The 13,048-nt window shown below is 42.6% G+C and overlaps 1 protein-coding gene across 1 annotated transcript in view; it reads left to right on the top strand.

Annotated features, from left to right (window-relative positions):
- Positions 1–13,048, top strand: part of TENT4B (terminal nucleotidyltransferase 4B) — a 42,714-nt gene that overhangs the window by 875 nt on the left and 28,791 nt on the right. Inside the window, 1 exon segment of the mRNA XM_027646792.1 lies at positions 1–202. This exon segment is cut by the window's left edge and continues 38 nt beyond it. Coding sequence (XP_027502593.1) covers positions 1–202 — 202 coding nt within the window.

Here is a 13,048-nt window from a genome sequence, read left to right as displayed (position 1 = left end):
CCGCCGCCGCCGCCGCCGCCGCCAGCAACAAGAGGAAGCGCGACAACAAGGCCAGCACCTTCGGGCTCAACTACAGCCTGCTGCTGGGCCGCGCCCCCGCCCCGGCCGACGAGCCGGCCGCCCGCGCCCAGCCCGGCCTGGCCGAGCCGCTCTACACCGGCACCCCCTGGAAGAAGAGGAACTACAGCCAGGGAGTCGTGGGGTGAGCGGCCGCGCGGGGCGGGCAAGGGGGGCGCTGGGGCCCGGCCCCGTTCGGCCGCCGGAGGAGGAGGAGGAGGAGGACGACGAGGAGGCGGGGGCCGAGGTCCTTCCCCGCCCCGGGGCCGCTCGCCGTGGCCGGGCAGCAGTGGCCGAGGGGCCGCTGGGCCGCGGGCCCGGCGGGTGGCGCAGCGGGCCGGGCCGGGGCGGCGGGCGGTGGGTGCCAGGCTGTCGCTGCCCGGTTCTAGTGACAGCTGCGCCCGCCGGTGCCCGAGCGGCCTGCGCGGGGCCGGAGAGCCGCGTGTGTCCGTGTGTGTGCCCATGGAGCGGGCGCGCCTCTCCGCAGGGACCGGCGCTCCGCGGGCACGCCGCTGTCACCGCCCGTGCACGTGTTGGGCGCTCCCGGCCACTGCTCCTCGCTGTCACCGCGCTGTGCCGGCGGTGTGTTCCCTGCTCTGGAGCTCTGTGGTGCCCTCGCTGCTCACACACGTGCGGCGGGGCCGGGGAGGGAGGTGGCAGGGCCGGCACGCCTGCCCTCCGCTGCGCTGTCAAGCACACCTCTAACGCTTTGTGCTGCCTGTGCAACAACGGCGTGGTAGGGACTAGAACTTGAAAAAAAATAATAATAATCTGCTGGCGTTAAAAGAAAGCGCACAGACTAGGTAATTTCCCGGGGAGTGTGTTTTCTGAGAGCTGACAGAGTGTATGCAGGCAGGCACCTGCTCTCAGAAATAAACTTCCATGCATGTGTAGCAAGCTATGGAGTTCGGTGTGGGAATATTAATGTTTGTCATGGATCTCTGACTGTGGAATCCATGTGCTGATCTGAATATTTTGTCCCTGATGTTTTTGTGCTAGCTTAGGTCTCATCAGTTGGCATTGCATGAGCCCCAGGAGATGGAGAGCCGCAAATGCTCATCTTCTGTTCACCTGAAAACTGGTTTGAGCCCTCCTCTCCTCTTTTTGTAAACACCACGATGGCTTTTGATATGAGTGATGACCTGGATAAAAGCCGTTTGGTAACTTCTGTGGATTTTTTTTTTTTTTTTGAAAAATATAACCTTTGCCTTGAACCCTCCAGGGTCTGTGTGGTGGAGGTTCATGGTAACAGTTGAAGGCCTAGAAGGGCTCATTTTAGAAATCAGTAGTGACCGGGTTGCGAGAGTTTTTGTGTGCTCAGTTTGTACCTTCAACCCCCTTCCATTAGAAAGCATCAACCTCTTTGCCTTCCAGAATCTCCGTTCTGTAAGACTTGTCAAAATGACTGGTCAAATTTGCTGGTTGTTTTGGAAGACAAACTCTTACCACCTCTGCCCTCCCTGTTTTCTTGTGAGCGCTTACGTTACCTTTACTGCTGGGGTTATAATAATTAAAAAAATGACACTGCAGAAGTATGGTTTTTTAAATTTTTTTAGTCACCATAGCTTGGAACATTCTGTAACTTTCTTCACACGACTTAAAAGTAACATACTAAGTACTCAATTTTTGTAAGTTAGTTTTTGGACTCTGTTTATATTCTACCCTGTAACTTATTTACTTGAAGGCTGAGGAACATTTTATAGAAGAGCTTTGCTCTCTCTCTGTCTTGTAAATTCATAAACCTTTTTCTGTATTGAAGATATAGGGGGAGAAAAGGGTAAGTTTCAGCAAGAGATTAATAAAAATATTAATAATAACAGGAACTCTGCCAAAGTAATCAAGGTGTTGCTAGAGTTGAATTTTGGTGGAATCAGTTTCAAACTCCAAATGGAAGCAGGTAAATTACAGAAGTTTGCTTCCAAAATGCTGTGAATTCCAAAAGTTTTTAGAGGCTGTTGGCTAACAGTCTTGAATGAAAAATTGTGGAAACAGTTTCTAAAAGGAACTGAAGCCTCCCAGGAAAGCCTAGAAAATGCTTATGCCCTGTGAAGGTTGCAGTGTGACCGACTGGCTGCTGGCAAGGCCACGTGAAGCCTCCTGTGCCTTGGTGTGCACGGAGGTGCTGCCATTGCTCCCCAGTGCAAGTTTCTCTTTAACTCTCTGTTGTAAGGCATCTGTCTGCATCTTGAGACACTGGGCAGTAATGATGGATAGAGAGGTTTGTCACCTAGCAAATGAGGTTGTTGCTAAAGTAAATATTTTAAATTCGTTATTTCCAACGTAAATTCCCAAATTTGTGTTGGCTGTTTCTAGCAGTTGTTGGGGAAAAAAAGATAGCTGCAGTGCTGTTACAGCATTACTTGTGTGTTAACAGATATCTTTTTCTCCCCTGATTGTTACTATGCAAGTTGTGAAACAGTAGTAAAGGCTCGAAGTGCTTTTCCGTCTATACCATCCTGTAATTTTTTACAGTTAATCACTTTAAATTTTGCATCTTTGGAATACAAGTGGTGTAGAACAGTCCCACTTTCAGAAAGATGAGGCCTGATTTGCTGTCAAACGCAGCTGAATGCTGATATGTGGCATTCATATTCCCAGTGCAAGGATGTCACTTGTGTGTATGCCTGTGCAAAACCAGCTCTGAATATGCAATTCTATTGATCAGCTGTCTGGGAAAACAGTCCAATAGTTTTTAGCCTGTTGGACAGATTATGTAAACACATAACAGCATGTAACTAGCTGTCTAAAGATTTAGGTAAGGTAAACAGGTTGAAATAGAGATTTTGGTTAAAAGCTTAAGTATCTGTTCAGTCGAGTTTTGGATTTTTTGAAAAATTATTAAGCAACATGCTTTTTTAGATAATGATATTTAGATATATGAAGAGATAGCCAAATAATTAAAAAACCCTCCACGAGAGTATTGGTTTTGATTTCAAGATAGATTTTTTTTTTTACAAAGCCTGCACAATATTTCCTAACATTTACCTGTGCTGAAGTATGGACATTCAACACGTGGCCAGTTTTTGCTCCCACGGAGTTAATAGTGGTGTTGTATACATCCTATTCTGGCCTGTCTTTAATACCTTTCCTCAGTCTAAGTTCTCAGACTTGAAATTCTATTAATAATGCAGATGTTTGCATTACTTTGTTGTGGCATTTTTAACTGTGACTTGTGAAATACCACTGTAAATCATCTAGTGCAGCCTGTGAGTTGCTTTGCACCAGTTGGATTCAGCTTGCGTGTCTTCTGTCCTCTGGGGACTCTGTCATCAGACAGTAGTGCTGGAAAGAACAGAGAATGTAGAAAATGAATGAAAAGTTTTACAGCATGCTTATGATGTTACTATTGACTTAACATGTATCTTCAAAGAGTTAAATTGGATTTGCCTTGGCAGAGTAGTTAGTAGAAAAACTCAGGGATGTAGGAAGATATATGGATTGGGGGTTTTGGATGGGATTCTGTGTGTGTCTGTGTGTGTGTGTGTGTGTGTCCCAAGGGCAGTAGTAAATAATATTAGTAGTGTCACAATTAGAAAGGAACAAAAGGTAGTTGGGTTACTGGAATACTATTTTACAGCTTTCACCAAGTTTAGATTGAGCCTGGCAAAAAGGGGACACAAGAACTGCTGAAACAAGAAGCCTTAAATGTAACAAAACCCAATAATAGAGACTTGTGCTTAAGTTTGGCATGTTTCTTGTTGGTTTCTGTGATTCTTGTGCCAAAGGAAAGGGTCCAGTTTGTACACAGTTCCCAGGAAGGAGATGTAGGTCTGGGGACTCTGTAGGGAGCTGGTTAATTTTCACAATAATCTGCAGCCAAAGGTGCAAACGCAGTTCATGTGTGAGTTTAAGGAGTTAAATCTATCATGGGTACTGCTGAGGAGGAACATGGTTTACATAGAAAACAGCGCTTTTTGAAATATTTAATATATACTGTTTTGAAATACTGATGGAAACTCTTCCATGAAAGGGGGAGAATCCTGTGACCCCCAGAGGAGGGAGGTGCACACAGGCATTCATACCCTTCCATGCTGCTGAATTAGTTGGCATGGACTTGAGCAGACTTCTGCTTAATTGATATAAGGGTTCCCAGCATGTTTTCCAGGATTACAGAGGATACCATGAAATAAAATTATAACTACTTTAGAGAAGAAAATAGCTTAAAGCCATACATCTTTGCTACAGAAATTCCATTGCGAGTTTTTCATGTGGAGTTTGTCAGCTTCTCAGGTCTTTGTGTCTCTTTTTTCAAAGAAGCGAAGTGCATTAAGGTGCCACAAGCCCCTTCTCCCAGGTATGAGCTGACCAGAGGACAAGGAGCCACATAAAGGCAGCTCTCAGCTTGTGATAACTTGCCCAGTGTCTCCTCAGCTCTATTTGCTCAGGCCCTTGCATGGTATCAGTCATGGCAGCATGATTTCTGTATGAGCTGGAGCCTGAACTGAAAGAGCTGAGTGTAGTGTGAGCAGAGCAAGTCTGTGTACCTGGAGCAAAACCTCTAGCCAGCCTGAATGCCTAACTTGGGGAAATCTGATAAAATCCTAAACAACTGTGTTGTTTTTTCGTCATGTACTGTGAAGTGCTTACATCAAATGCAGGGGTGGTGTTTGATTTATTGTTGCATTACTTGATACAAATGCTCCACATAAGTGAAACACCTTTGTGCACAGACTCTGACTCCTGGTGAAACAAAAAGGAGGTGTGTGCATAACTTCATGTGTCTTCTTGTTGTAGTAGTTGCATGTGGTTTGGATTTGGTGAATTCATGTACATTGAAACCTAGGTTCCAGGTGAATTCACTATGTACATCACGTGTAAAAAGGAGTTATTTGGGAAGAATTCATAGACACAGATCTGCTTTCTTTCTCTAAAAACCTCTTAGAGCAGATCTCTGTCCTCACTGTAGCTGTGTGTGTCGCTGTAAGATAGAAGTGCAGGGATGTGACTCAAGTGCAGATCCTTTTCGTGTCCCCGTCGGATGAGCTCCACTGTCGCTCCCTGTCTCATCCTGAGTCATGCCACAGCACTGTCCTGGCAGTACCCTTGTGACAGCTTGTGCAGCTCTTGAAGCCAGTCAGCTGGGTTTTATGGAAGTGAAATCGGATATTTCCCCACAGTCTCCTGTAGTAAGAAATGACTTCTTTTGGAGGGATTGGGAGAGAGAAACACGTTTACTAGGGAATGAAGCTGATGGACCAAAGGCAGTTTGAGGAAACCTTTAAGAAATATACTGTGCATGTTATACAACAGTATTGCTTGAGGTTGCAGAATTTTGGAATGAGGCCAACATTTCAGCATGTTTTGTTTAAACAGTTTAAGGAGGACTTCAGAGGCTACTGATTTCTACACCTGCAAGGAAACAGCATGTGGATGTATTCCTGTGAACTGTTCTGTTTTCTCCAATTCATATCTTTGGTTTGGGACTTGGATACCTATTTACCTTGGAGTGGCTATATAAGGAGCAGAAGTTTGGCAGACTTTTTTTGGTAGATAGAGATGTCTATATTAAGTAATAGGAAGAGCATGTCATTCCTTCTCGTGTGCTTGCTGATTCCTGAGAGCTGCTGTGTGCTTTATGTAGCAGTAGGCATTGAAGAAAGAGGATCTGTTCACCCTGAATCTTTATTAGTATTATATTAAACCATATTGGGGTTGTAGCTCATATTTTTTAATTGTCAAACTGTTAGTACAAGGTCAGCTTTAAGAAGCCTAAGATCATATTGTCAGTCCTAGGGAATACAAGTAGATGGAGACGTGTATCATGGGAGCACACTGTTGCTTTTTTCTCCCCTTCAGTTTTTTTTTTTTTATGCTCTCATTATACTAGTTTGTTCCTGGGCAGTTTCTAGTCACTTATTTAAAATTGGAGTATGAGGTCTGTTTTTCACTTTGGGAATTCACAAAACTTAAATATGGTTTTCAGAAGTCGTGTACATAACTTTACCATTAAAATAGGCAATAATAGAAATACTTAATATTTTTGTTTTATTGACCTCATAATATGCGGATTCTGAACAAATCTTTCAATCTGCTGTATGTGCTCCCAAAATAATGCATATGCCAAAATTTAAGAGGTGACTGTTGCTTCAAAGCTTGTTGTTTGTGTTGTATGTGATGTAAAACAGTGCTTCCTACACTCTCTTTGCTGGATGTTGGAACTGGCAGCAGTAGGATAATGCGGCCTAAAGCCAGCTTAGGTGTTGTGTTGAGGGATGCGTGTGCTGGTAGTGATATAGCAACATAACCAGTGAAAATCTTGCACAATACATATTATGAGCAAATAAATACCATTGCTTTTCTCAGTGAGCAGAATGTTAATTCATTATTTGAACATGCTGGGAATTCTTAAATTATGAACACTGTCTTTTTGCGTTGTCTTTTTGGATGAACTGCCAAAGAGTGCTCAAGATGTCAGTCATGTTTGAGTATTGCTTTCTGTCCCTCTGCCTAGAAATTGGGGCTAAAGAATATATTTCTATAAGCAAGAAAAAGAGAGGAAAACTAGTGGACTGGATGTAGGCTTCAGTTATTTTTCCTAGGTGACACAAAGCTATAGAAGGAGCAATTTGAACTTTAATCATTTTGTACCTTTACCAACAACAGATAACACAGCAGGAATTTTTTCCGGGAATACTATGAATTTATGATATCAAAGCAAGAGATAGACATGGATTGAGGCAGCAGAACTCTTGTTCTTAAGTTTGTACAAAGACCTCCCCTACAGATCTCTAGAGGTGGTATTAATCTTTTCAACAACTTTGTATTGGTGATCCTCATGTGTTGTATCATAGTCACGTGATCAATGTTAGTATTGCTGCATTCAGTACAGGTCTTCTGATACTACCTGTCCCTGGTGGTTGTCTTCCTGACCCTTAAAGCTGTGTCACAAAATCTGTGTGAGACTGAGCCCCACGTCCCACGAGCTGATTGTGTCCCTTGGCTGCCCCCGGGGCCACTAATCTCTGAGGATGGGTCTCGGGTGGGAGGCAGCTGTGCCAGAGCAGCTCTAGCACAGCAGCTCAGTGTGAGGGTGAACTGGCTGCCTGACTGGGGCTGAGGATGTCTTATGCTGGTGCATCAGCAACATCTGTTAATTTTCTTCCTCCCGTGGTGACAATTAAGATTATTTGGCAGACCTCATTCCAGACCAGCCTCTCTGACAGTCTCATAATGTCCTCCATGGCAGGAGAGCTACATCTGAATTATTCAAAAGCAATGTGCAGTGAAAGAGGCAAATTCTTGCTACAATTGCTTGAGAAAGCTTTCTGATGTGGAGTTCTCCATCAACATACTGTATTGTGTATATCATGCATTTTTTTTGCACTGCACTTTTTAGGATTTTTGCTGGGAAACAATGGTAGCAGGATCAAAGTGAGTGTCTGTGCACCTCCGCTCTTCCATGTTGTCGATGTGGTCTCCTACGGGAGAAGTAGGCAACACTATATTGAAGATGTTGTTAGACAGCACAGAGGAAATAGTGTTGTGATTCTGTAAGTGATAGGATAACAGTGGACAAATGCAAACATTAGAGTCCTCTAGGACCTTGCAAATCAGAGAGATGAGGATAGTGTTATATGATAAATGAGAGGTGTGTAGGTAAGTAGCAATATTGGCTCATTATCTTTACTCAGTGTGGATTTGTTTCCAGTTACATTTAAGTACAGCCATTGAAAGTATCATGTGCTTTCTTACCATTACTTTGTTTCCGGATGCAGTAACACCTGAAAGAACTTGAACTGACCTGTTGCAAATACCAAGTATAGGTAAACCCTTCATATCCTGTCATATGGTAATTAGAGTAAGAATACAGCTAAAATACAGCATGCAGGAGTATCGTGCTGTAGTCTGTGATGACTGAGGTGTTGGTCCAACTGTTATGTGTCAGTGTGTAGTCTGAAGACTGCAAGTGTTAATCAAAGCTTGTTGACCTTGCCTGACCTCTTGATGTTGTGATTGATCTGAACTGAGGAAGTGTGATAACATAACTTACTTTCTTAAGCTTTTTTTAAATCTCACTGTTAATTTTAGAACTGTTCGCTTCCTATGTTACTTTAGGAACAGCTGATATTTTCCTGTATATTACAGAAAGCAATTGTGTTTTGTTCTGGTTTTGAGGGATCTTTTTTGTTTGTTTTGTTTCAAGAGAGTTGTTATACAAAGCATACTCCTTTATTTGCATCTGCATTCCTCCCCCTTCTCCCTCAGTAAGATTTTGACTTTAAAATAAGTCTGCGTGTCATTTTTGAAAATGGTGTGAAGGAGTTGTGCCTTGCACATGACTTTATCTCTTATATATTCAGAGGCACTCCTGGTTGGCAAGCTTTCCACAGCTGCTGGTCAAAGTATTAAGTTCAACATAGTGTGGTGAAGGAATTATCTTCATCTGAATAATGGTCATGATTGCAAATCGCAGTCTTGGGTCATAGTATTGGATCAGACTAAGAAAAACGAGGTCATGGTGGTTTATTTTATTTGATTTTTGCTTTGTTATATCACACTCTTCAGTTGGGTGATTCAACTCACATGCTTGAGGATCTTTTATATACTCAGCCTTCTGGTTGTGTTTTGTGCTCAGCATCTTATGCTCATTTGTCGATGGGGATTTTTCCTTGTAGTAGTCATACTTGGCAGGTAATCACATGAGAAAATTTTCATGTTGATTTTTGCCTTGAAGAACTAGTTTGTTATTGAGGTTAGCAGCTTCTCTACATGTACCTCTGCTTCCGACATCAGGTGGAAAAGAAGTTGGCCTCATCAAGCTGTTAGATTTCTTCTTATGGGGTAGTTTTTGAGATGTGGGAGAAGGGATAGTACTGTCCTGCTTTTATTGCTGTCTTCTATTTACATCAGCTGCAATCGTTTTTCTAGCTAAGTTTGAACTAACCAGTGATCTTCTGAAGCTGTTGGTGTTACAACCTGGACAAATGCGACAGGGCACATACAGGTGGTAAAAGATAAAGTTTCAATGGCAGTAAGTAACAGTGTCAGCTCCTGGCATTAACAGCACCTTGGAGCAAATGAAGAGAATAACTGTATTAACACACTTCCTCTCTTGTTTTTTGTACAATGTGGTATTTGCCTGTAGGCATTAAGTCACTGAACATTATATGCTGGAATAGTTCAATTCAGCCTTTGCTCCTCTGAGGCAAACCTGCTTCAGGCATGCTGGAACGTGCTCTTGCAGTTACTATTGATTTAGCAGTTTGTGAAGCTCACAGCGACCCTCTTACGGCTCTCTTACAGCCGATGCCCACTGCTGCATCTGCTACTCATTTTTTGGGTATGCTAGACACTTTTACTTGATCTTCAAATTATTTTGTGTGGTTTCAGCGAGTCGGATGAGTGTTGAATGGGTTTCTGAGAGCTCTGAACAGCCTCTCACTCTCCGTTTCCTACTTTTGTCAATGCACAACACGTGGGTGGTGTGAGGAGATGTGCCATGCCAGGGATGCCCCATCCTAGAGTGGCTTCCAGTGGTCGCCTTTGTGATACTAGGTCTGGGTTTGGCCATTACAAGTCCCTTTTGTTTCCATTGTGCTGATTCTTCTGTCATTATGTCCAAGCAGAACCCAGCAACTGAGGTAGTCTTGTGAAATCTTAAATAAGTCATCTTTCAGCATCTATTGGTGTCTCTGAATTTTAATCTTTTGGACTCATGTTTTGGTATCTCAGTGAAAAATTGTCTGAGCTTATATTGGTACTTTTCTGACAGAGGTACTAGCTGAAGCTTCAGGGGAAAGGAAGAAGATAAACTCCATGATTTGATCCACAGGGTTAGTCAGAGACCCAGTTCTCTGGGTAATTTGAAGGACGAGGCCTGTCAGCTACATTCAAGGAAGAAGCACTTCTTGCAGTTCCTGACACTGAAGCTCTTGAGTGTCCCTGTCTGTCACTGGGCTGATAGAGGTGACCACAGGAAGCATTTTTCTGTGATCTGTTTAGGCAGTGTCCTTTTTTGATGGTTATTGTTTGTAGCTTTCTATCCTGGAATGATAAGCAGAACAAAAAGATGCTGCTGACTCCGAAATACTTTGCTGTTATTTCTCCCAGCCCATGGTGTTTCTGGTACCTGTGCATTCTCCCTTGCAAGGAGGAGTATCTGAGCACAAGAGAACAAACCAGAAGATGAACAAATAGTTTCTAATATATACCTTTTAGGGAGCATATTCCTATATCATGAGTCCCAAAATGAATACTGCATTGTTTAATCTGAACACAGTTCACTGTTCACGCCCCTACTGTAAAGATAACAATTCATCAAAGTAAAAAGTTACCTGAAATGTTCCTTGTACCTTTACCATATTATGTGTGATTGTTCCTCCTCCTCCTTCAAAATGCACCCAGTGCAGTTGGTTTTAAGCATTTGGAAGTGAGGGAGAACCACATCTGTGATTTTAGTTTTGCCTGGGTATGACAGCAGTGCATCTAAACTTGTATTGGTACTGTAGCAGAGTGTCACTGAAGTGCAATGACAAGTAATAAACAGGTGATAAGCTTGTTCTGACCTTGAAACAGGTAACTTGGACTCACTGTCCATTTTGCTTGAGGAATATAAATTTAACCTACAAACTTAAAGCCTTGTGATCTTAATTGTAATTGCTAACTTTGGATCTTTTCTTAAGAAGTTTTGAGTACTTCTAGTATAGGAAATGTACCAAAGTAACTTGTGACTCACTTTTGTATTCCTTGAATGTTCCAAAGTGCTGTGCAAAATTCCTTCCTCTTAAAAAAAAAAAAAAAGACCACCTAAAAAACTGTGAGTATTAGAAGATGCTGGAAAGCCTTGGGAATCTGCATTGGCTTTCCAGATGGCATACTGGCACTTCAGTTTTAATTTGAAAATGATCTTATTCTGGACCTGAAAAGTTATTAACGAACTGCAACTCTGGCTAGTTATTGGACTTAATATTTTTATATTAAATTATTTAAAGTTTGATCTCGTGTTACTGAAAGAGAGGTGTTTAGAGTTTTACTCTGTTCTTGGTTCTTCTGCCTACTTAGCAGCTAAAAAGCAGGCTGGCTGCACAGGTGGATGTGAGGAGGGTTTCTGGAGTTAGCGTGGTGCGCGCTCGGTGTGTGTTCCTGAGCCGTGGGGCCAAGTGTGCCGGCAGCACTGGCTGGAACTCAGCCCTCAAACAGCTTTTTGTCTTGGCTTTGAGGTGACAGTGTAAGCCTGGCATTGTCATACTGTCTTTTCTGTCTTGGGGACTGGTGTGCGCTTGTTTGAGGTGAACAAAGTGTGAACCAACTCTGATGGGAGGAGACGGGAGCTGATAATTACATTGCTCTTCGTCCTTTCATTTCACTAATCCTTCGAGTCATATAATTTATCAAGTCATAAATATTTGCCAGGCAGAACTCGCTGTGTGTGTGGAAGTAGGGGACTCTTCTCCACTCTGTTCTGTGTGAGAAAACCTGCGCAAGGCTTGCCAGGCTTCATGTTGGGTGACCCGCTGCACACGCAGCCGTTCACGCCGCAGCAAAGCTCTGTGCTGTGGGATTTTAGCGCCCATCAGAGTCCTCGGGTGGAGACTTTTTTCTGAGCCCATGTTATCCACCAGAAGTGCTCATCAGCTTGCTAGGAGCGTGTTAGTCTCGCCTTTGCCCAGATAACGTGTGGTGTCAGTTGTTGGCAGGTCACAGATTCTTTGTTTATGTGATAATATTTACTACTCTAATAAAATAGGAGCAGCGTACTAGTGATGTATAAAGAACTGTGCTAGCCTGGCTTATGGAGACAGACAGAAAGGTGTATTACCTGACCTGCTGTTTCCTTCTGCTCTGGTTTAATAGTAACACCATTGGTGAGATTTGCAGAACTGATCTGATCTAATAAACCTTCCTTTTTTCTTTTTAAGTCCCTGCTCTTAGCTGTTGTGCTGGCTCAGAAGGGGTCAGAGCTGCTCGCAAGTGTTACAGTAATTTAGTGGCTGTAGCTTTTGTTAGAGCTCTAACCCAGAAGTTGCTGTGTTACTGGGAAAGTTCAGCTAATACTGATTGAACTACTATTGATACTGATAGTTACTTTTACTTCTTGTTAAGCTCTTGTTTTAAAAAAACCCAACTTATAAACTGTTGTTTGATCTTTTTGAGTGAGAGATTTTTAAGCAAGGGGAATTGGCAGGCTTAGGAATTACTAATTCCCCACTGTAGGAAATAGATACCTTTGACTTGTCTGTGGTTCTCATTGTTTGGAAATTTACCTCAAGTTGTAATTTCAGAAAGTCTGAAGTGCATGTTAATAGTTGCACTTTAAACTTTAACGCTTTTAAAAATACATATCTGTATTTTAAATGAGGAGGTTGCAAACTGCATAGCTAGTATTTGTAACTGTTCCAGCAGACTAACACTTTTTTTGCAGTTGAGCTAAAGAAAAACTTGTGGCGCTGTTTTATAGGAGAAGTTGGAATTACTGGTGTGTTTCAAGATAATTAGATATTGCTAGTGTTGAAGTCTCTTTGTCATTATGAAATAAATCAGCTATTTCCCGTTGCTGCTCTTCCCACTTTGTTTTTCTTGCACAAAACCTTTTTCTCCTGCTTCATCTTGTTCTTTTGTTAGTACTTTTTTCTTTCAGCACAGTTGAGGTAGCAGTTTCTCCCAATTTTTTTTTCACTCTGTTAGCAAAATGCAGTTTTGGCACCCCATTTCCTGGGAGAAGAGAAGCAGGAGATTCTCACAGCACTTGCTTACAGAGATAGGGGAAGGAGGGATGATATGTAGATACTTCCCAGGGAAGAAATAGAAAGTTATTCCCACACATGCAGTGATTCAGCTAGATTGTTTTTATGTACAGTGTGATAAAAAAAAAAAAGGCGGTGGGAAGTAAGGGTATTTCTCAAAACAGTCTTTCCAGTTGGCATTTGATGTTTTTGCTGGAAATGCTGTAAAAATAGAGAGCAAGACTGAGCATGCATATGGCATAGGTTTAAAAACCAGTGGATCAGTCACAGAGTTACACTTCAAGTGGCTTGTTGGTAGGACTAATTCA

The sequence above is a fragment of the Corapipo altera genome, unplaced genomic scaffold (genome assembly GCF_003945725.1).
Source record: "Corapipo altera isolate COAL_440 unplaced genomic scaffold, ASM394572v1 62, whole genome shotgun sequence".
In the NCBI taxonomy this organism is placed as follows: Eukaryota; Metazoa; Chordata; class Aves; order Passeriformes; family Pipridae; genus Corapipo; species Corapipo altera.
The sequence above is the reverse complement of the archived record's forward strand: the minus strand, read 5'-3'. Positions and strand labels throughout refer to the sequence as shown.